Source organism: Argiope bruennichi, chromosome 8 (assembly GCF_947563725.1).
Source record: "Argiope bruennichi chromosome 8, qqArgBrue1.1, whole genome shotgun sequence".
NCBI classification, from domain to species: Eukaryota; Metazoa; Arthropoda; class Arachnida; order Araneae; family Araneidae; genus Argiope; species Argiope bruennichi.
Window position 1 is genome coordinate 63,433,647 of NC_079158.1, and position 23,370 is coordinate 63,457,016.

At 31.0% G+C, this 23,370-nt stretch overlaps 1 protein-coding gene across 1 annotated transcript; it reads right to left on the minus strand.

The window, feature by feature from the left end:
- On the minus strand, positions 1-21,928 carry LOC129981920 (dehydrogenase/reductase SDR family member 7-like). The gene is made up of 7 exons (XM_056092976.1): positions 21,649-21,928; positions 14,306-14,455; positions 12,356-12,459; positions 12,076-12,268; positions 8,876-9,042; positions 5,243-5,409; positions 1-154 (listed from the first exon to the last, which is right to left on the minus strand). The coding sequence occupies exons 1-7, from the start codon at positions 21,770-21,772 to the stop codon at positions 91-93; spliced, it is 969 nt and encodes a 322-aa protein (XP_055948951.1). The 5' UTR covers positions 21,773-21,928; the 3' UTR covers positions 1-90.
- Positions 21,929-23,370: the final 1,442 nt, after the last annotated feature.

The window sequence follows — 23,370 nt, forward strand, 5'->3', positions numbered from 1 at the left end:
TTTGAGACATTTTTATATGCTTTATTGTTAAATGATTTTTACAAATTGTAACATAAAACAAAATAAAATTTTAAAATTGTAAAAATGGTTTCACCATCTTCCTTCTCTTATTTTTTCTGCTCGTTCGGGAGTATAGAACTTTCCAATTACTATCCTACAAAAAACAAAATGCAGTGAAATGTTTTTTTTTTATTTATTTAAGTTGGAACAAACATTTTCAAATAATTCTAATGAAAAGTTAGTCTGACGGTTTTTCTCTCAAAGCAGAAAAGTTTCAAAGGATAGTAAAATAATAATCGTCAACAAAATTATACATTAGCAGTCAACATATTTTTTTTTTTTTTTTTTGCAACACATGTATTTTATTAATATATTCGAATAATGAAATAAGCATATTTTAATAGAATATGAAAACAGATTCATCTTCAGACGAATGAAATCTTGCTAAAGAATTATTCACCACTCCAGGCAAATTCTTCATGTCGGCATACTACACTGATCAGAATTTAGAATTTGAAGGAAGTCATAATCTTTTCCCGATAACTTCTGGAAAGGGTTAAAATCACAGAATGTATAGAAGGAAAATAAATAATAGCTCTATTGTTTCTTCTAAAATCTAGGAGCTTGGGGATTTTATAAGTCATGTTCTTTTTCCATGTAAAAATTAGAATGTTGTATTAGATAGGGTGTTTAAAAAATCATGATCTAATAGCTATTTTCACCCTTTAGGAATAGGATATATATTTCAAAGTGAAAATATGTTCTAAATGACTAAAAAAAATGATCTTGTATGTTGTTTGAGTCGATAAACGGACTCTTGATAAAATTACGATCCTAATTTTTTGTTATAAAATTTTCTTCACTCATTACAATTTTACTCAAGATTATTCTGCTACTAAAATAAATCATGAAAATCAATCGCCCTTTTTTAAGGTATTTTAAAATATAATCAATCTCCAACTATTTAGAAATTAGCTGCTGAACCAAGATTAGAGTGGGCACTAAATGTATCGAATCAGTCTGGTTTATCTCGACTAATATTACACAAAATTTGGTTCAAACGAGTGCAGTTGCTCATCAAAGCAATGAAAAATAAATAAATAAATGCTCACAATATTTTACCAACAAACACTTACTACAAAATATTTTGCGCATTTGGAAAAATTCTAAATATGAAGCAACAATGAATTAGAAATTAAACATATCTTGTGAAAGTAACCTTGATCATTTGCTTAATGCAATTTTGCACTTATTATAGACAAATGAACTCAAATTTAATACATTGACGTCACAAGAAGAGTCAAACACAAGATATATTTATGTTAGAAATGAAATTATGATAACAAATCATTTTATGTAGGATTTTCAGTAACTAAATATTATTTTGGTTAATTGTAAAAACTGGATCGTTTTTTCATGAGACAGACGTTATTATAAGTACAGCCTCAACTTTCCTGAACAGCGCCATCTGTGGTGTTGATAACAGACCGCGACGTTTCCGTCGAAACCAGAGGCAGACTAACTTCTGAGCTGATAACATGCTTTAGCACTGTGCGCGTCACTTTGCTCATAAAATCAAACTCCTATAGGGATAGGTAATTAACTATTTTAACTCTTTTCTTTCTAAAGTATTCCCCAAATAACTTACAGCATGTCTATCCTATTGAGAACGATCTAGTTTACTTGGAATTGTATCTCTATGTATTCGACCCATTTCTAACTCTTTGTAAATATTTGCCCCTTGTAAATCTTTCCCTTTTTATATTAAATAAATGTTTGTTTAAATTTAGAAATGACTCCGCATCCTTTACTTGTATTTTTTAATTTGTGATCTTTATGAAAGGATAGTTTCTGAACTCGTAAACCCTAAAATCCCCTAGACACCCCTGCCATAAAACTCCCCGCCAATTCTGTGACTGTTTTCTTAGTTTAAAGGGATAATTGGAAACCCACATTCATAATATATACTAGTTTGGGAATTTACCGAAGAATCAGTCTTTAAAATGCATGTTTGATCCACAATTATGAACTCAAGTCAAATATTGAAATACGACAAGACGTTAAGTATTATTGATCTAATGTAACTAGTAAAATTCGTCATATAATTTAGCATGATCGAATTGTACAGAAAAAGTCAATGTAGCACTGTTGAAATCGTAATTTATCAGATAGCTGATATGATTTATTTCAGGCATATCAGATTTAATAGTGGATTTGACCTCAGGTGCATTTGTAGATTGTGGGGAAACAGAACTACATAAAAGAATATATTGAACTCAGTGAAATTAGAGGAAGACTCATTATGGATAGTGATAATTTTAACAAAATATTATAATACCTTAAAAATTTAAAATCATTAAAAATGATGGGAAAGATTTCTAGCCTTTTATCAATAAGTTTGAAGATTATTTGAACTTTTGTTGGCCGTTGTCCTCTTATTGTCCTTAAAAGTTGGGTAGTTGATGAGCATAACAGCCAGTCACAATAATCACTGTTTATTAAATTTAGTTCTGTGATAACGAGGTGACTGGCTGTAATTGAAAATAAAAGTGCGTTTTTAGAATCCAAGAAGCGGATCGCAAAAATTCATATTTCTTTCTTCTTTCCCAAGATTTAAAAGCTAAAGTGTTTATTAAATTCTTGTATCATCAATAAATGCTTTGTTTGTTTTTAAATTATTTTTCCTATCTGGAATGGCAATTTTCTTCTATTTTCATTAGAAGTCCTGAAATGAAATGCGTCATGCATATTCACACTTTATTGAATTTTTATTGACATTCTTAAAATGTTTTTAATTTCATTTTCTATATAATGAAATTGCAAGCCTCTGCATTTTATTCAGTCAGTTGCTTCTTTTATTTCGGAATGGAACATAATTGTTGCCGAAATATAATATTAATTATTACTAAATATTATTTTTTAAAAATATTAAAAATATTTAGAAATGGTTAAAATTTTATATATGAGTGCCTGTTTAAGTGATTGCAGTATCAAGTTGCTCTCAAAATATACCATTTATTTGACTTTTTCTGTTCAAATAAAAGTACTACAACATTTAAAATACTTTTTCGAATGTATGTATTTGTTCAGTACAAGCGAATGGAAAGGATTTCAAATATATGTCCTTAAAATTTTATTCAATAAATAAAAGAATTAAATACTGAGAAATTTCGAATTGTTGGAGAATATTTATCTCTAAAATGTCTAACGAAAAAGTGAATATAATAGTAGATAACTTTTAATGGGAAGAGTAGGAGGAAAATACAGGGTTAGCAAGAAATAAGTTACACACTTCAGAGGGCTCTAAAATGATTCTATTGATCCAAATGAGATAAAATTTGAACCACAAATTATTGAGATAATGCTCTTTACATTTGTTAAATAAAATAAAAAAAATAGTACAAAAATTCACCGTTAGGTGGCATTTTAATACATATAAAGCCATTTAATATGGTTTATAATTGCTAAATAAAGTAAAATTAAAATTGCTCAATATGTCCTCCTTCATTTTCAACAATATGCTCTAATCGGAGAACCATATTTTCTATAGATGACCAAAGTGATTTTTCCTGAATATTAAGAATATGGCGCCGAATTTTGTCCTTCAGAACTGATAGAGATGGTGGCTTTTGATGGTAGACATTGTCCTTCAAATAACCCCACAGCCAAAAGTCACAAGGGGGTGTGTCCGGTGAGGGAGGATGCCATGCTATTGGGAAATGACAGCTGATAACTCGTGCTTCTGTGAAATACTGTATTAACAATCGCTTTACACGACGATCAATATGAGATGGTGCACCATCCTGCATGAAAATGATGTCTTGAAGGCATCCACGTTGTAGAAGAATTATGATAACAAAATTCCTCAGCATAGCATGGTACCATTGTCCTATGACGGAACAGGTTTTGATTCCATTTGAAGTTATCTCTTCAAAGAAATACGATCCAATGACAGAGGTAGCTGTAAAACACACCATACTGTCACTTTTTCAGGATGTAAGGGTTGTTCTTGGATAACGTGAGAATTTTCCTCTGCTTAAATTTGACAGTTGTGGCTGTTAACTTGCCCATTGAGGCAAAAGTAGGCCTCATCACTCCACAGAATGTTCCATGACCAAGTTCTGTCAACCACCATTCGAGCGAGGAACTGAAGTGCAAAAGTTTTACTGACCTCTAAGTCCTCGTCCTGCAACAGGTGCACAGACTTAATGTTTTATGAATAAAAATGCAAAATCTACCATATGATTTTTTATACATATCCAGAACACTTGAAATAACTGGCAAACACACTATTATGAGGCGCCTGACTGCTGGCTTCAACGAGCGCGGTTGCAACATTTTCGACGCTGGAAGAAGGGCTTTTTTTTTCAGTCCTTTACCTGGAAGAATGCCAAGTTACCCAGTTTTTTTTTTCAAATTTCTGCATCATCTTATGTAGGGCAGCTGGAGATATTGGACTTCTTCGTATCTGCTCATTCGACGAAATTCCTTCAGAGCTGCAACGAGCTTTGTTGGTTCTGGTTGAACAATTTCACCAGTAGCGCTTTTTCATGCAACGTAGGCATGACGAACAGAGAAGAAACTAATGTTCCTTCAGAATCCGCCTTCTTTTTATCCAAAGAAAATTGATGACAGACATGGGCTGTAACGCAAATTATGTTTCACATTTTCAATATATGAAAATAAATGTCATTTGTGTTACACTGCCATCTATTGGCGAATTTTTGTGATAAATTTTTTAAATTAATAAATGTAAAGCGCATTATCTGAATAATCTGTTGTTCAAATTTTATCTTATTTGGACCAATAGAACGCATTTTAGAACCTTCTGAAGTAGGTAACTCATTTCTTGCTAACCCTGCACATAAATTAAGTATGAAATACTAAAAACAACATTTAAATGCACATACAACATATACAATTTCAAAAAAAAAAAATCTTTGGAAACCATTCTGAAAATTTTTGAAACTTCATTAAAAAGGATTAAAAATTAATATTCATAAAATCCCAATAATATTATTCATTACATAAAACATGAAAAATAAAAAGTAAATATGTTATTCCTTTATTTTCTTTATCAAAATGGTATTACAAAGAAAATCTGAATTTCAATTTTAGCAGATAAAATTTAAAAAATATACATAGCATTATGAATTTTGAAATCGAAAAGGTGTTATAAGTCACTTTCGGAAGAACAATTACCTTTTCTTTATGAAATAATTATTTTAGATATTTCACTTACTTTCTAAAAAATGTTGGGGTATACTGTGCTAGATAAAATAATGTAAGATTTGGTTGTTGGCATATCCAGACTTCATCCAACCTATGTGCTATGGCTACGGCCATAAGTCGACCACAACGATCAGTAGGCATCCTTCTATCTTTTGGGTCTGTTGATTGTCCGAATTTCTAAAAATAAATATTTATCAAAGACTTTTGTGTAAGTTTATTTTTATTCTTTTAAAAATTCCGATAAAGCAAGGAAAAGAGAATCGTAAATAGAAGCAACAAAGAAAAATTTTAAACTTAGAAGCTTCAATAATTAATATATACAATAAAAATTTAAATACCAGCAAACGACTTATTTGGCATTTCGTACATCGACAGCCTTATAATAAAAAAATTATTATTTTATATTCAGAAATTTATTTTGTCACTTTAATTTAGACAAATACACAAACGAATTAAGGCTACGTAAATTAGAAATCTCCACCATAAATAATAGCACAGCTATTCACAAGAAATTAGTTATTTTTAACATTGAAAATTTTTCATTTCAGTAGAATTAATCTTTCTTGAATATAACATTAACAATATTCATCCATAAGGATTAGTAATAAAAGCAAAACTTAACAAATATTTTCTGTCATAATTTTGTTAAATAATGCAACTTTTTTATACTACAAAAATATATGGGGAAAAAAAGGCTATTTATTGGATTAAAAATCCACTGGTCCATTTTGACCTAATAATCTTCCAAATAGGCGAAACGGGTGTTTCATTTCATCCGAGAATTTAGTAATATTTACTTTCAGATATTAAAAGCGACGTTGTCTTTTATGAAAGAGTTAAACAAATTCTGTCTTAATAAGATGGCCACAATAAATGTTTATTGAATTTAAATTCTTTAAAATTATATAAAGTTTATGCCCTTCAAATAAATTTTATTCTTTTTTTTTCTTTTTTTTTGCGTGCAAAAGAGCGAGCGAACACACACACACACACACACACACACACACACACACACACACACACACACACACACACACACACACACACACACACACACACACACACACACACACACACACACACACACACACACAAGTTAATCACCCTGAACATTTTACATTAATTTACAATAGGAAGGCCCACCATAGGAAAAAGAAGAGTAAAATATTTTTCTAAAATGTGATAGGATTCTTATTAAAAGACAGAAATTGTTTTAAAGATTGTGTGAATTCCGATGTACTGAAACCATAGTGTATTTTAGAAAGCTAAAAAGTTTCTTTTTAAATTAAAATCATTTTTGGTCTTCTGTTTAAGGATAATGAATATTTACCAAAAATACAAAGATAAAAATACAAAAGATAATTAAATCATAAGATGAAATTTAAAAAAAATAGAAATCGGCTATTTAAAGAAAAATAAATACATATCGTTTTCATGGTATGTCAAATCAAAGAACAAAAATAGGAAAGTGATTTTTTAAAGATAATAATTAATATCTAAAAATCCTATTTACAGGATAGTAATTTTTTATAGATGATCATTATTTAATTTCAAACATATAGACATATTAATGAATAATGATATCATTTGAGTTTTAAATTTGTTTGATAATTTGCTTAAAAAGGGTCATGGAGTAAATTCTTTTTCGAAATCAAAAACGCAAGATATGAAAAAATATTTATTTTTATCAAGTTGTTTCTTTTTCTTTCAAAGCAATAAAAAAAGAACTTTGAGATCATAAAGATAACAGAACATCAAAAAAACTTATTTTAGGACTAAAATCTTTACTTACGATAAAGATCATATGTATTTGAGAAGTATGTCTGTGTTTCTACAAGTCAGATCTCTTGACCTAAAACTATCGAACTTGACTCAAATATACTATGGAGGAGAGCACTTAAGAGCACTTTTTTTTCAAATTTTAATTAAAAATTGTGCAAAAGTTTGTCGTTTCTCCTAGATAACTTCCGAAAATGTTGCAGTGCAAAAATAATTTTTGTTCATTTTAAAATTCAAAAAATTATTTTTTCGGCGATGGTCATTTTTTTACTGAATAAATTTTTTTCGATATTTTATACCAATCATTAAAAAATGTTTCAAACATATTTTTTATCAATAATACAAAGATGCATGAGAATTTTGAAAGAATATTACATGTATTATGAACGATTATACAAAAGCATATAAATTCTGGAAAAACATATTGATAAAAGTCACTTTTAAAATTGCATATGTTTTCTTTTCTTTACTCGATAATATTATTATTTATATTAATAAAAAAAAATTAACAAAATATGCAAAAGAGTGAAAATTAAACTTCTTTCCTTAACATAACTAATGATTGGCAGTTCAGTTCAGTTATATTAACGTTAGGTAATAGCAACTCTAGGGCTATTTTGGCACGGACCTCGTAATTTTGAACCGCGGTCAGATGACGAGGACGACACCTGAGTTGGCACCCTCTCTCCAAACTTCCACACCACACCAGCGGAAGGGCGTTTGGCCTCAACAGATTTAATGTCCACCAGACCCACTTACACGACGGTTCTTCTGTGGAATTGTGTCTTGAACCTGAAACCCTCCAGTTTCCAAGCCGAGACCTTAGCATCAGGCCACTGTAGCCCAACTCATTATTGGCAAATTTATTTAATTCTAAGAAGAGTCTCAGAAAGTAGAAGATTTAAGTTCATATAAAGTAAAAGATTTAAAAAATAAATATTTGTTAAAGATTGTTAATGTATTTAAATATTTGTAAAAGAGTGTTAATGTATTTAAATATTTGTAAAAGATTGTTCACATATGTAAAAGATTTAAGTTCATATTTTAAATACACTATAAACATGAAGAAAATGTCATTTTATACTGCTTTGTTTGAAATTAAATAGAATTGTCAAAAGGCGAGAAACAGCAGAGTATATTTATTTTTTATGAATTTTAGAGGAGCTCAAACAAAATAAGGAAAATGTATAATAAATTAACAGAGCGGCACAAGGCTTCTAAAATACTATGAATTATATATTTATCAAGATTTTGATGCTTAAAAATATTTTGTTAATGAAACTATTAAGATCAAGTTACATAAAAATATTTAATTGAAAATTTTAGCGACCAATTATCTCGGCGAACTATCTAGTCGCCATAGGCGGCTAGTATATAATACGAGACGTAACATGAAATTATCCTTCACCTTGCTTCTAGTTCTTCGTTTAACATCCATTATAATAAATGTGCATATAATAGAATAACATGTTTTTCTAAAAAATCTATGAATTCATTGAAAGTAATGTTAACTACTTGCGATGGAAAGGTATGACATGCACATCTAGATGCTTTTGTTACAGAATCACCATCGACACGCTACATACATCAGCAGACAATTGTTACAAAATTGAAAATGATGTTCACGACCCATCGAATGAGATTGCTTGTCGCAGCACAGTCTTATATTTTCTAAATGAATTAATTTTCGACCTAAGTCTTTGCGATTTCTATAAGGTTGTATCGGATACTTTGTGTGGCTTATTACAGTAGACTATTTTAACATTTGTGAATTTCTCGCCATCGCAAATGGTTAAACGATAGTGATATTTACAAATATTTTTCACGAAAATATATTTAATTTACATAAAAATGCCTGCGCTACCTTTCCTGGAGTTCCAGTGAAAGCGTTTTCTAAAAAGCGTGAGAATATTGGACCAGGGCAAAGAATTGTTACATCAATATTTTTTCCAGTCATTTCCGTTCTAAGAGTTTCGAAGTAACCATGAAGAGCATGCTTTGAAGCTGTGTAAGAAGCTGAAGATGCTGCACCTGAAAAAAAACAGATCCAAAAAATTGACAACAATTCTATGGTTTGAAAGTTTAGATTGAAGAATAAGAAAAACTTTTTCTAACGAAGTAACATGTTTTGCCTAGTACAGTACACTCCCGATTATCCGCGGAATTGGGTGGCGCGGCCGCGCGGATAACAAAAATCGAGGATAATCCGAAAAAAAGCTAAAAACGGATATAGCAAAAGAGAAAACAGTCATTCCAACTTTGAAAAATCGTTTTATGTACAATAAAACGTAAAATAAACAGCAGGAAATGTTTAACTAAGGCTTAATATTTTAGTATATCACTCAAAACTAACCTAAAATGCATTTTGTAAATGAAAACAGAAAAGTGCTTTGTACTTACGAGAGGCGTCAAGGATACACAGAAAAATTAATACATATGTACTGTTTTAATACTGTAATGTATTATGTAATTACAAAAGCATAACTGTAAAACTGCACCTTTTTGAAGAAATCAGTCATTTGTGTTTGCTTCTTGCTTTGGAAGCATTTTCTCTTCGCTTGGAAGCAAAAAACAAAAAACAAAAAACAAAACTTAGTGCGGCAGGCGCGGATAATCGGGAGTCTACTGTATTACCAGGTAATCAAAGAAATATGTATTTGTAGTTGGTGAGGAATAACGATTTAGTAGTTTCATGTGAATCTATTTTATTCAGTAAAATAATTCAGTAGCTTGAATTGCATGCTCCCAAGCAGTAACAAGCTTATTATATCTTGCTTGTTCCATCAGATGGACCAAAAGGGGAGCAAGAAGTATGAGGGAACTTCCCAATCACATGCGACAATCACCTCTTTGGTTACTTTTGCCGCATGTTTGACATTGGAAGAAGGATCTCCCCTTTTCTGTTGACTAGTGATTATTGCTTCCTACTAAATGTAGCTGTGGCCCCCTTGCAACTAAATTAAGCACACTTTAGTATGGTTATGCCATTCTATGGCATAACCATAGGAGACCATCCCTGTAGGAAACCATCGCTGATCAGCAAATATTGTGTAGTACCTTCTGTTAAAGTGTTGGGTGTAGTAGTTTTGTTTGGTGGCATATGCTACATAACTGGGATTATGTTTTCTTTTGTGGTTATTGCATAACATCCATTTCTAGTCACATGCTAATATTTCATCTAAGAATCTTGTTTCTTATTGCGAGACAGCAATGAAGTGATTTTTTTTAATTACAGCCAATCACCCCGTTGCCACAGAACTTAGGCTTATAAAAGGGATTATTGTGACTGGCTGCTATGCTCATTAACTATCCAACTTTTGCATAAGCAAACAACGGCCAACAAAAATTCAAAGAATAGCAATGAAGTGTTAATGGTGAGAAACTGAAGTTAACTTCGTCCATTCAACTCATAAGATGTCTACTTAATGAACTTTTATATCTTTTCGAGGTTATAAAAGGTATAAATTAAATACTACTTCCAATATTCCAGGCCCTTGTTTAAATACCTTGCACATTTAATGTAGATTACACAGTATTTCTTCCTTCAATAGAGCTTCCATGATTATGGATGACCGCATAGCCCTCAGATTGTCTTGGCAGCTTTCAACTCATGCTGTTGAATTATTTTCGTACTATACACTCTTCATAATGTTTTTCGGTAGCATGCAGAACATGTTTTTGCGAGAACATTACTGCCCAGATTTAATACTAAAACACAGATACACTCTTAAAGCATCATTTGACTTTGACATGTTCTCTTCAGGATTTCACTTCCTACAAAACCACTCTTAACATGTACAGGGTACCTCAAAACGTTCCACTGAACTGAAGTTGATAGGGATGTTATGCCCTGATTTCATCTCGAGATATTTATTTACTTGCTATTGGATTTCTCGTAATCTTAACTTACAAACATTTTCGGATGCCACTTCATTTTGAAATGAGAAATTATATACTCCCTCCCTCAACTTTAGCTGTCCAATTTCCCTTTCGTCTTTTCCAAAATTTACTGTACGATTTTCGAAAAAAAGAGTCGAAGAGGGAAGAAATCTCAGTAATTTTCAGTATTTCCCATATTGGTATGCATGTGATGGTTAATGTAATTAATCAGTTATTATTAATAATTGGTAAAAGTAATTAGTCGATTTATTACATTGACCAAATATTATTAATAATAACTGATTATTACATTGACTGTAACTTATACACTTAATGGATAATTTATTATAATTAATCTTATTACCGAATCGCGAGAGCATTTAATACGCCTTCTCTCCAGAAATTCGTAAATTCCAATTCGGTACTTTGTGACGCTATTGAGTGGGCTGAAAATGAATTGGCTAGACTTTAGATAATATATGTTTTGGTTCTTCAATGCATTTTTTCCTGAATTACTTCATATCTTTATTCCCTTAATAGACGTGATTCTGTTCAATTCAATAAATAGATATTCGCTTTTCTAGGTGGTATAAGGATAATAGTATTGTTTGGTTAATATTGTCATTGCCAATAGCGTGAATTATCTTTGTAAGAAAGGGTCATAATATTATTAAAGATATGTAACTAGGAAATATAAAAGCATCCACATACAAATGATATTTTCTTTACAAAATTATTTTTATGAGATTATATATATATATATATATATATTATAATGAATATAATATTTAAATTATATAATTTAAATTTAGTAAAATTGGACTAGAGGAAAAAGACAATTTGACACTTTTTGAAAATTCAATTTTGAAAGTAAAAATCATTCTAATAAAAAAAATGGCCTCTTAAAAAATATATCTCAGTATTATCTGTTAAATCTTGTATTCTAATAACAAGAAAAGGAAATTATGATTAATGAAAAGTTTCCCACTCTGAAACCCGCATCTAATTAACTAAGAAGAGGCAGATAAATTGTTAAATTGTATAATTTCAAAAAATTCAAAAACTTTTTAGAGCTTTATTTAAAAGCAAGTTAAACTTCATATTTTACTACATCAAATGTAAGTTGAGATTTCACTTCCAATTGCAACCAATATCAAATAGATTTAAACTGTAACAACAACTCACCCATTTTGCCAACGCAACTGCTGGTTACCACAAAATGTCCTCTATGGTTTTCGAGGAAATGAGGTAGCACTTTACGAGTTAAATTCAAGGTTGCGAAGACATTTATTTCGAATAACTCTTTGTCCACTTTAACATCGATTTCAGCGAAAGAGGCCCGTTGCGATCTTCCGGCATTGTTAACAAGGACGTCTAACTAAATAAAAAAAAAATCATTCATTATAAAAACACTAAAAGATTCACATATATTTTAAAGGTTACTATAATGACAAATTGCCATTACCTTATGAAATTTCTGAAGCACTTTTCTAAAGCATTCCTCGTGCGCATCGAAGTCTGTCATGTTGAATGGAAGGACGAAGACATCATCCTCCGAAAGACCGATCTCTATGATAAAAAGGAAATCACAGCTGATATTAATTTTTTTAAAATGATTCATTGATTGATTCATAAAATTTTTGAGCACAAGAACTAGTTTCGGCCATACTTCGCCAAATAAAACTCCGACACTTTTTTAAAATTATGAAGATACTGAAAAGTCAGTTACTGAAATAAACTCAAATCACCATCCAAATATTATTTAGACTTCATAGATAATCAATATAGTAATTATTCATTATAATGTCAGTGCAATGAAAGCACATAACAGGAACGGAATGATACTTTAATAGCAGAATATAAGCTCACATTAAAATAAAATAAATAAATATAAGCATTTGTTCTTTATGTGTACTTTCAGAAGCATTTAAAACTTACATTTGAGTGTACAAATCAAAAAGAACTACATTAGATTAAAAAAATTGTACAATAAGAGCTTGGAGTATTGTTTAATTAGGTTAACACTCCATTTTAAAACTACAACAAAGCTATTTGGGGGGGAGGCATAGTATTTTTGAATTTTTTTTTATCAACATGGGTGGCACATAGTCCAGCAATAACAGTGTGGGTTTTTACACTACAGAAAAGAAAACCTTTAACAATCGACATGGAGCCCAAGGCAGTTACAGTGGAAAGTGAAAATGAGAGTGTAGATGCTCCAGGTTTCAGTCAGAATTATAGAAGACTAAACGTAAATAAGGTTATGCCATTTTCTAAAGCTAAATATGCTAATTTGTCGAAAAAATGATACTGTCTTCTGAGCTACTTTGGAATATAGAAGAATCAATTTTACTGTTTAAGCTATTGTAACCCGAGCCCACTTGCCCTCGCTATGGCATTGCGTCATACCCAGAGATACGACGGATATTCAATGCAATCTCATATTAAATCTGCGATCATACAATTCTTAGGTTGAGATTGTTCCTGCTAAGAGCAATCTCAGACCGATTATCTGCCCGCTTTGGAATTTCATCACAAAGAACGAGTTGGAAGTATAGCATATTAAATCAGTGTTCATATGGCGAAATATTATTATTGTATATAAAATATTTTCACATAAAATTGAGTTTTTCGCTTTTAGCAAATATTTAGAAAAGAAAGAGAAATATCTTAAATAATATTGGCAGCATCTTTGCTTCAGTAAAATAGTTTTAAGTTATTTTTCCTGACATCTTTAATCATAACATTGTAGCAAAATAAAACTTTATGTCAGTCAGTTCTTCTCAAGTATATGTGACTATAGCATTTTGCCAGCTGAAGGCAGAAATAACCATTGAACTGCAATGAATTAATTCTTTATTTTATGAAATTCATAAAGTATTATCTTTTAACATAAATCAGAGAGCTCTTCCTTTAGCAAAGAACCATTCAAGCATCTTTTTTGTATTAGTGTCAAAGCGATTCTGACAAAATCAATTAGCTGTCTTAGCATCATTTGCATGGGCACTTCGCCGATACGGCAAATATGGTTGATCCGACAAAAGAATCAAATAATTCTATTTAGTTATTTAAAGTTCGACTTTGAAGCAATAAGATATTGAACGGATTTTATAACATCGAGGCATGGTCAAGATGATGATAGCAATACCTATATGGCAATCCTGATCCAAACTTCCATACTATCACAGAAGAAATAGAATATGACTCCTGAAAGATTTTGTATGTACTATGTCCGTATATCTGTCATACTTTCAATGGAACTGGATATCCATCAGGTAACCCTACGGCCGTGGAACCGAGATTGCCACAAGCCACTTATGATCGCTTAAAAGTTGTCTTTGAATACTCAATAAAATTAATTCACTGATTAAGCAGTTATAAGTATTTGAATATTGACGTTTTTTATAACACTTACCTATACATTTTGTCCTTACTTTATTCAGTCTTTCTTCACTCGTACCCGAAAGAATGAGCTTACTGCCATGATGAGCCAGTTCATAAGCGAGGTACTCTCCAAGACCACTCGAAGCACCTGTGATCCATATGACTTTTCCTCTTAAGTGCCCTGAAATGTTCATATTTATGGTTTCAACTAACTGAATGCAATATAACTGCTATGATTTATGTTTATTTTTTTTTTTTTTTTGTCCTGTTTGAAACTACGCAAAGGTTATTTTAGTATTGAACCGATATTTAATTTTGGATCATGATTAGATGAATATAATTGCTTTGAAGAAATGTCAGTAAATTGTATTTCATTAAACCTCTTCATTTACAATGATGAGTCTGACTGGTGGATCGTAAATCTCTATTTTTGATACAGAAAATTATAATGAAGTTATTAGAAACAAATATACTACACGCTTGCTACACTCGATTACTTCATAAAACAAAAATGGAATTCAAGTGATAAAATAATATTTTTTTGCTTCAAAAAAATTCATTTTGAAAGTGAATTTATGTAAACATTTTAGCATATGTTATTGCTGGTGTAGCTTTAATCAAACGAATTATAAAATACTAGTAGTCTCTGAATTTAACCAAATATCTACTACAATTTATTGATAGAATTCGAGTAAATTAACATACGTATGCGAATTAAAAAACAGAAAATTTTGGAGAAAGTGGACAATCGTCCATTGCTTGGCACAAATTTCAAAATCACCAACTCTCTCTCAAGTCTTGGCTCCTGAAACTGCAACCTCTCCAAAAAAGAAAACAAAATAAAAAAGCACCAATTAAGTGTGCAATTCTCCCAGACTCACAGATTGTACATCAAATTAAACTTTAAAAAATATAAAAAATGTACAGAATCGAAATTAATATCATTAGTTTTAAGTTTTTTTTTTAATTTTCAAATCATGCACAAAAAAAACCGCCATTTTTATGAGATAATAATCTTGGAAGACATGAGTATCAATTTCTATAGGCACGTCGTAATGAATTACCCATCTGACGACTGTTATCTTTTGTTATATTAGGAGTTTTTGATGACACGGCGAATCTTATTCCGAGCATTTCCAATAATATTTTGATACTCCATAAATTACCTGAGCAAAGCGCTTAATTAAGTGCAACCTTAAAAACATTCAAGGAAGCACTCTGTAATGTCTGTACAGAGGTATGTAAACATTTGATTCCTGCCATTCAAAAATAGGAATAAGAGCAGTTTTTGTGCTATGTACATTAGAGGTTTATTTAAACGGATATAAAACAGAATGAATGTCTTTAGAATTATCGTTATTAAAATTGTGTTGTGATTGTGGTAGCTAATCAATTTTGCAAATAAAGTAATTTCAAAGTATCTTCAAATTCCTTTTTCAAATGACACTTCATTGATGAGAAACTACATTATCGTATATTTTTTTATAAAAGATTTTATATTGATCACTATTAATTTATTGAAAGGGTTATTCAGTAATATTAATAAAGTCTTCTATGCTAACTGTGTTTAAAATCTCACCATGTCGATTTGATCTTAAATTTTTTTTAATAATTATGTTTAATACCGGTTATGTTATTTCAACCGGTCTACTATATTTCTTCTGTCACAGCTCAACATGAAGAATATAATTAAGGCTCTGGTCTACAGATATAATAGGCTACCCATTATAGACTTTCTAATGTTAATGATATTAAATTGTGTAACTTCATTGAAATTAAATTTCGGATTTTCAGCTAATTTACTGCTATTCCTGTAAATAATGATTTTCTGCTAAGAATAGATTTTTCTAATGGATTTTTTGAGAAAAAATCATGAGGAGTCATTTGAAAGATATTAAATGAGGTCTTTTCTTTTTTGCTGGTTTTATTTACTTCGTACCAATTGCCTAATGGGAAAATGTTTTTGAATTCTTTTCACATGTATCTCTGCATTGGTGAAATTTAAATCATTAGGCAAATACTTACAAAAATTGTATTTCAATTAACTCGTCTCTCCCCCCACCCCCTCTCTCACACACACACTGCGTCACTTATTAGAATATAATGCTTGCTGCAGTAGGCGTTGGTATATTTATATAAGAATATAAAGTAAAATGGCTTCTGAAAAAATTGCATTTTTTTCGATTTACTAATATTTTTCTTTCTGTAAATGGTCAAGATTCTGATTGTGGAGGAAATGTAATATGAATATAAAACACTAGAGTATATAATAAAGTATATAATTAAAAATAATAATAAATAGTACAGAAATATTTTTAGTCAGACGCCAACGTTTTATCGTTTTGAATGAACATTTTATAAAAACAGGCAAAATGATACCAGCTGTGATGGTGGGTTAAATGCTCGATAGGAATAACGTCAGGAAAAAATATATAAAACAGAAATTATATAGAGAAAGATTTTTATTTTAGAGGAAAAAAAAAGATTTCAATAAAAATTTGTTAAACCCAACACAAAATATTTCTTTTGTGCGGCATACGCGCTTTCATCGCTTTCTGCTACTCCAATCTTATCAAATTCGCTTCATTTCGAGAGACAGTAAGTAGCCTAGATAAATGAAATGGCTTCCGAGAGAAATTTAAATCACTATCAGACTTTATCTTTAAAAATGTCATGTCTCAAGTACTTTGCAGAAAATGATAAGATAAACTCTATATCGTAGTAATTCAGAAGGAATTATTTTGCAAGCACCTGTTTACTAGATTCGGATGGAAAGTTAATATCGGTGCTCATTTGAGCATAATCAGAACGTACTTAATTGTTTCTGAATGAAAGATACCAGGAATGATTTTGTAACTTTTCTAGTTGTTTATGAATTAATGAAATTTTGACAAGCTTGCAGTTGTATTCAAACTATAATGATCGAATATGCTTCCGTTTTAATATTCCGTACTCCCAAAAGTAATTAGGTTCTTGATTGTTCCTTTGTGAGCTTAATGGCTCAGTTTCTTACAGCAAAGTCATTTCCATGCAATATCAAGCATTGCTTCAATCTGAATCCGTGAGAGTCGTGTTCCTTAAACTTTCTGGCAATAAAGTTGTTATTCCGAGAACGACTTAACAAAGATTAATGCACAATAGCTACGGAATATCAGCCTTTGATGTGAAGTCAGTCTTTTTACTCAATCTATCGTGTCACCTTTGGCGAGTTGCTTGGCGATTAATTAGTGGCATGTGGTTAATAGTATCCCAAAAGCAAATTTGTGTTTTAGATGCGTTTTTCTCAACCGATTTAAATATCAATTTAACAGAAAACTGCACTTTTAATCGCGTTTGATTTGAGTATGATGGAGTTTACTGGCGCTAAAATCATTTCTAATTATGCAGCGCCAACCATAAGGTATATGTAAACATATGGTTTATTAAAAAAGGTGCATGGTCACATTTTAAAAGGTTATTCAAAACCGAAGATTGCTTTTACAAATACTCTATTCTAGAGGGGAAAAAAAACTGTTGTAAATATTTGAAGCATTAAAAGAGAATGAACAATACTCATATAAAATAGAAGAATCCACTCATTTTTAAAAAGGTAAAAAGATGAGGATGAGGAACTTTGTTAAGAATGTCTTTTAAAACAAATTGAGGCGAATGAAAATATTGAACTCGTTGAGAATTAAAACGTGGGCACTCTATAAGAATGTGTCGAACTGTCAAAAGGCACATCGAGGGGCGGGCTCCCCCAACAACAAATGTTTATGTGTAAGTCTCATACGGCCAATTCTTAAGCGAGTAATAATTGTATCCAATTTTCTGCTAGGTAAACTGGGCCAAACTTCGATGGAATATTTAATAGAATGAAGCTTATTTACATCTTTTCTGTCCCATTCTAATTGCCATTCCAGATTTAGAATTGTTTTTATGTATCTCTTGATGTCGTTAAAAGGAACAGGGTCATTTAAAAGGCTGGTAGCCGATTTCGCTGCTTCGTCAGCCAATTCATTGCCCGGTATACATACATGTGACGGAACACAGCAAAATAGGAGTGAATAGCCTTTGCATGTAAGATTATCGTGTAATTCACGAATTTTAAAAGTTAATACATGGCTGAAGCGATGAAGTGATATTAAGGACTCTAAAAACCTCAGCGTGTCTGAATAGATAATATAATTGTCGGGGGGACCATTAGAAATTTGTGATAATGCATAAAGGATAGCAAAAATATCTGCTGGAAAAATCGAACATAATGGATGAAGTTCGAATGAGATTATGGAATTGACAAAAACGCAAGCAAATGAAGTATAAGAAGAGCATTTTGAACCATCTGTGAACACTGGAATGAAATTTTTGTATATTTCTCGATGATGTGCAAAAAGCTGTTGGTAAACTGCAGGAGCTGCTTTAGACTTGTCGAATGTTTGTCGCAAAATTCCATATCAAATATCATATATTTAAATAATTCCTTTTTTGAGTTATCGTGTTTATGTATTTCTAAAAGCCCGCCAGATAATCGTCTCCATGTTGGATTTGGCTCAAAATTTAACAGGTGTTAATTCTACCTACATTTTTTTTTTTGTCTAGATCTCTTCGTTTTGTACTTATCGTCTTAACTTACATTCGAATAGCCGGACAGACGCACTACCTCTAAGCGGATTTTGCTCAAAATTTGATAGAAATCTACAAATGCAGTATAAATCAGCTATCAAATGCAGTATAAATTTATACCAAATTTCATCCGTCAAGCTGAAAGTGTCTTTATCTTTGTCAGACAGACAAACATTCTGCACTCCATTTTCCAAAAAGGCATTTTTTCAACTCAAGGAGGTCTCACGGAGTATGTGAAAGCGAAGTTCGTAATCTTTGGACATAGCAAATGAGAGTCCGGGTAGTTATGTGACAATGAAACTACTTAGCAAGTGGCCGTCTTAAGAGGACTTTTATCTATTAATTGTCATGGAATAAGATTTACTTGAATTTGGGGACTAGACAACAGAGCCGTAATATCAGTCTTTCTTCTTCCAAAGTTTTTACAAGATTTCTAGATTTAATTCTGGCTGCACATTTGATGTGTGCCATGCTAGCATGAACTGACGTTATATTAATATAATTTCTCTGGAATATGCAACTTTGCCATGTTTAGGAAAAGAAAAAGAAGAGGAGGTAGGATGGAAAATTTAAAATGAATAATAGAGCTATTAAAATTTTCATATTCATATTAGTTGCTGGCAAAAGGGAATCTGTTTTCAGAAAAAAAAAACTAATTATCTTTGATTGCAACTCTAATAATAAGCTTCTAAATGTTATTATGGTACCAGGCTGAAATCCTGATTATAGAACTGTTCCTGCTCATCTACGCCACTGACATATCGAAGGCCTGGTGGTAAGGTCTCGGCTTCGGAACTGGAGGATTTCAGGTTCGAGACCCGATTCCACCGAAAAACCGTCGTATAAGAGGGTCTGTTACACGTTAAATCCGTCCTGACCAAACGTCCTCCCTCTGGTGTGGTATGGTATGGAAAGGGGCTGGTTCCAACTCAGGTATCGTCCTCGTCATCTGACCGCAGTTCAAAATTACGAGTTCCGTCCAAAAATAGCCCAAGTGTTGCTTCAAACGGGACGTTAATATAACTAAACCAAACCAAACCAGACGGACTTGATGAGAGTTAGGGAGTTGGATATCAGCGACGAAGAGCAGACGGCTTTTGGAAAGAACTTAATATTAATGACGATGACGAACTGTATTTTTATTCTCTAATCATTTTACTTTATTTTTATCTCAAATCATAACTCAAATCTGTAAAATCTTTTATATAAATTAAATATTTATAATTCAATAATCGTGACTATTGGCCCCAGCCATCTCACCACATATTTTTGTCTTAGATTGGAAATATTAATTAAAACTGATCACAAGTTGCTGCTTATTCCAAGTTTAATATTTTTTAGTTATTAGCTGCGCTAATTTATGAATTAATAAATTAGACAAATACAGAAATTTACATCTGATTTTCCATTACTTTTAATTTATCGTTTCCATCTATTTTCATAACACCAATCATTGTGATTGTGCATTGATTCTTAAACTTATAAGCTAAAATTAAATCATTCTAAGATTTTATAATTTGATACCAAAATTACACACAATCTACAACCACCTCAAGTTTTGAATGAATTAGTGGTCAACAAAGGTAGCTTTATTTCCGAAACGGAAGGTGAAAACAAAACAATTAAAAAGTAAAAATAATTTTTACTTCATATATTTCAAGAATTTGTTCTTACCGATAAAACCAAAGCACTAAATATTATATTACATATCACGAAATTTGCAATGAAAACATTGCTTGAAACCTTTAACCGGTTTGACTGTACACCATGTGTGCATCCATTTACCTCATTTTTACATTTTGATAAACGATTAAATTTTTCCTAAATTTTATAATTTAACAAAAAAATACATACAAATGCCTCATATATTCTGTAGATTTTCACTGAAATCAAAATGATAAAAAAAATTCAAGGGATTATCATAAAACTGGATTTTTTAACATGATAACAATCCCAAACACATATCAAAGATTGTGAAAGAATAGTTACTCTATCGTGTTGCGAAGACTTCGAACCATCCTCCTCAGTCACCAGAGCTAAACTTCATTAAAAATATATTGGCATATCATGAGAAAAATGTACACCAAAGAACCATTTCTAATTAGGAAAAGTTGAAACAAATTGTCATAAATGAATGGCTAAAAATTCCACCCGAAATAACAATGAATAAATAAATAAAAATAAATAAATAAATAAAATAAAAATGAATAAATAAATCTTGACGCATCTATGTATAGACTATTAAAGGTAGTGATAAAATCTAAAGGACTGCAAACAAAATATTAATATTGCAACTTTTATTGTTTTTGTCGGTATCAATGTTCTCTGTTTATTTATTTATTTATTTTGACGCATGAAATGTGATGTTTTTCTGTTTTAGTTGAGTTATTTCTTTTTGCATTTTGACTTAATTAAAAGTTTACAAGTTGTTTAATAATTGTATATATTTATTTTATTTTATAAGTCAATAATATATTTGAAATAAAACATTTTCTAAATCAATCATGGTAGTTTACTTTCTTTTGATTCTCACTATATTTCTTTCGACACAATTCCAAGAAGGCTTCCTAGAATACGTCATAATTTTTATATTGCTATTTAAAATATTATTTCTATATTTCATAAGAGCCTAGAAATCGAAGAACTATTCAAAATTAGAATAGACGGAATTGAAATGATTTACCAATATTTTAAATAGTATAATTAAAAGGATAATACTAAATTTACTAAAATGTAGTAGAAATAAAAAAAAATATATATCATTTCACTTACTTTTAATATCATTCCGATGATCATAATAAAATAATGTTAAATCGCCATCAACTTTCGTGAAGAAAAAGTACAGAAAGTACAAAAACCCAGTTAACAAAAGCACAGAAATAAGCGTCAGTAACATAGCTGAGATTTTCCGCAGTGTTATTACCCGTTTCAGTAGTTGCACGTGGAGTATGTTAGAAAGTTGGAAGAAATATTGCCTGCGATAACAGCTCCTTATTTTTCCCCCATGCGCTAGAGCATAGAGCTGATTTCAATTCTATGTGCTAGAGCGGCTTCTTGATTGACGTTGAGTACACAAACCGTTTCTGAAGTTAAACGACCGGTTTCTCAACATCTGATTACGATTGGAAAACTGAATAAATAAAAGAACCCGTTTCTTTTCCATTCCGCTTGTTCACACTCGAGTCCACTTCGACTGAAGAGGATTCAACTATCTTGCACATTTTAAAAACTTTCGGTAAACTTTATTTTGAATAGTTAAATGAAATAAAATATATTAAATATTACTAATCTTGGTGTTTTACTTTTTCATATACGGACTAGACAAATGAAATATATATATATATGTGTAATGATATTTTAAACTCTTAATTTAATCCAAATTAATTTCCAAAACTTTATCTTAATTTAGCCTATCGTAACTTCATTCTAAAATATTTTCTTATTCCGTGATTCAATTCCACTTTCGGTTTAATCAATCCCTCTGTAAAACTAATGCGTCATCAGAACTACTATCAAATGAAAGTGATACTTCCGCTGAGCTTCTCAAGGTCAACATATGTATCCCCTCGGCACGTGGCCGGAAATCTTATGTCATATAAGACTAGTGATCATTTGTTCGGGCCTTTTTCCCTTCTTTCTTACTTTTGCTTTTGTGCCCCTCATGCGTCTGCTTGTAAATAAATTGTTTTTCCGGAACGGATATTAAAGAGAATTAAAAATGAAACGTCTCTTCTGTGTCTTTAAATCTGCACTCTGCTTCAACCAAAATAATGTTACATATAATTTAGCCAAATGGATTCGAAATTCTTTACAAATTATTTAGCTGACTGGATTCGAAAATATATATATATATTGTCGAATGTATATATTTTTATGTAATGATATTTTAAACACTTAATTTCAGTTTAATTAATTTCCAAAGTTTAATCTTAATCTAGCCCATAATAAGTTCATTCTCTTATTTCGTGATCCAATTCCACTTTCTCTACTTAATTAATTCAAGAGAAGCTTTATAAAATTGCTGAATCGGCTAAACGCCAAACACTTTCACACGCTCGGCGTGAAGGAGTAAAAATGTCCAGTAAGACATTCTTTCTTAAAAGATCCCTGTGTTTCCCTTACATGTGATTGACATGCGTCAGAAATCCCTATCAGAATATTATAAATATATTAGCACTGTGGAGAAATTTTTTCCCTCTCAAAATCTAAGGTTATATAAGACGAGGGATAATTTATTTCGGCCCTTTTTCCCCACTTCGGCTTTTTGTACTGCTCTGTGGCGGACTTCTTGTCCGCGTCTCTTCTTGTAAATAATTATGCTTTTCCGATGGATTAAAAAGAATTTAAAAAGATAAAAAGCCTCTTCATTGTCTTCAAACTGCATCCTACTTCACATAAAATAATGTTACATTTATATATTGTTACGGACAAAAAAATTCGGCCTATAAATTTTGATGAGTTTCCACATTTTGAAACACCCTGCCGCCACTATTC

Excerpts from the sequence above, each read along its gene's own strand:
- LOC129981920 (XM_056092976.1), bottom strand. The coding sequence starts at position 21,772 with ATGTTACTGACGCTTATTTCTGTGCTTTTGTTAACTGGGTTTTTGTAC. Across the intron at positions 14,456-21,648 it reads TCATCGGAATGATATTAAAA|GGCACTTAAGAGGAAAAGTC; the intron begins GTAAGTGAAATG and ends TGAACATTTCAG. Across the intron at positions 155-5,242 it reads ACCCCAACATTTTTTAGAAA|GATAGTAATTGGAAAGTTCT; the intron begins GTAAGTGAAATA and ends TGTTTTTTGTAG.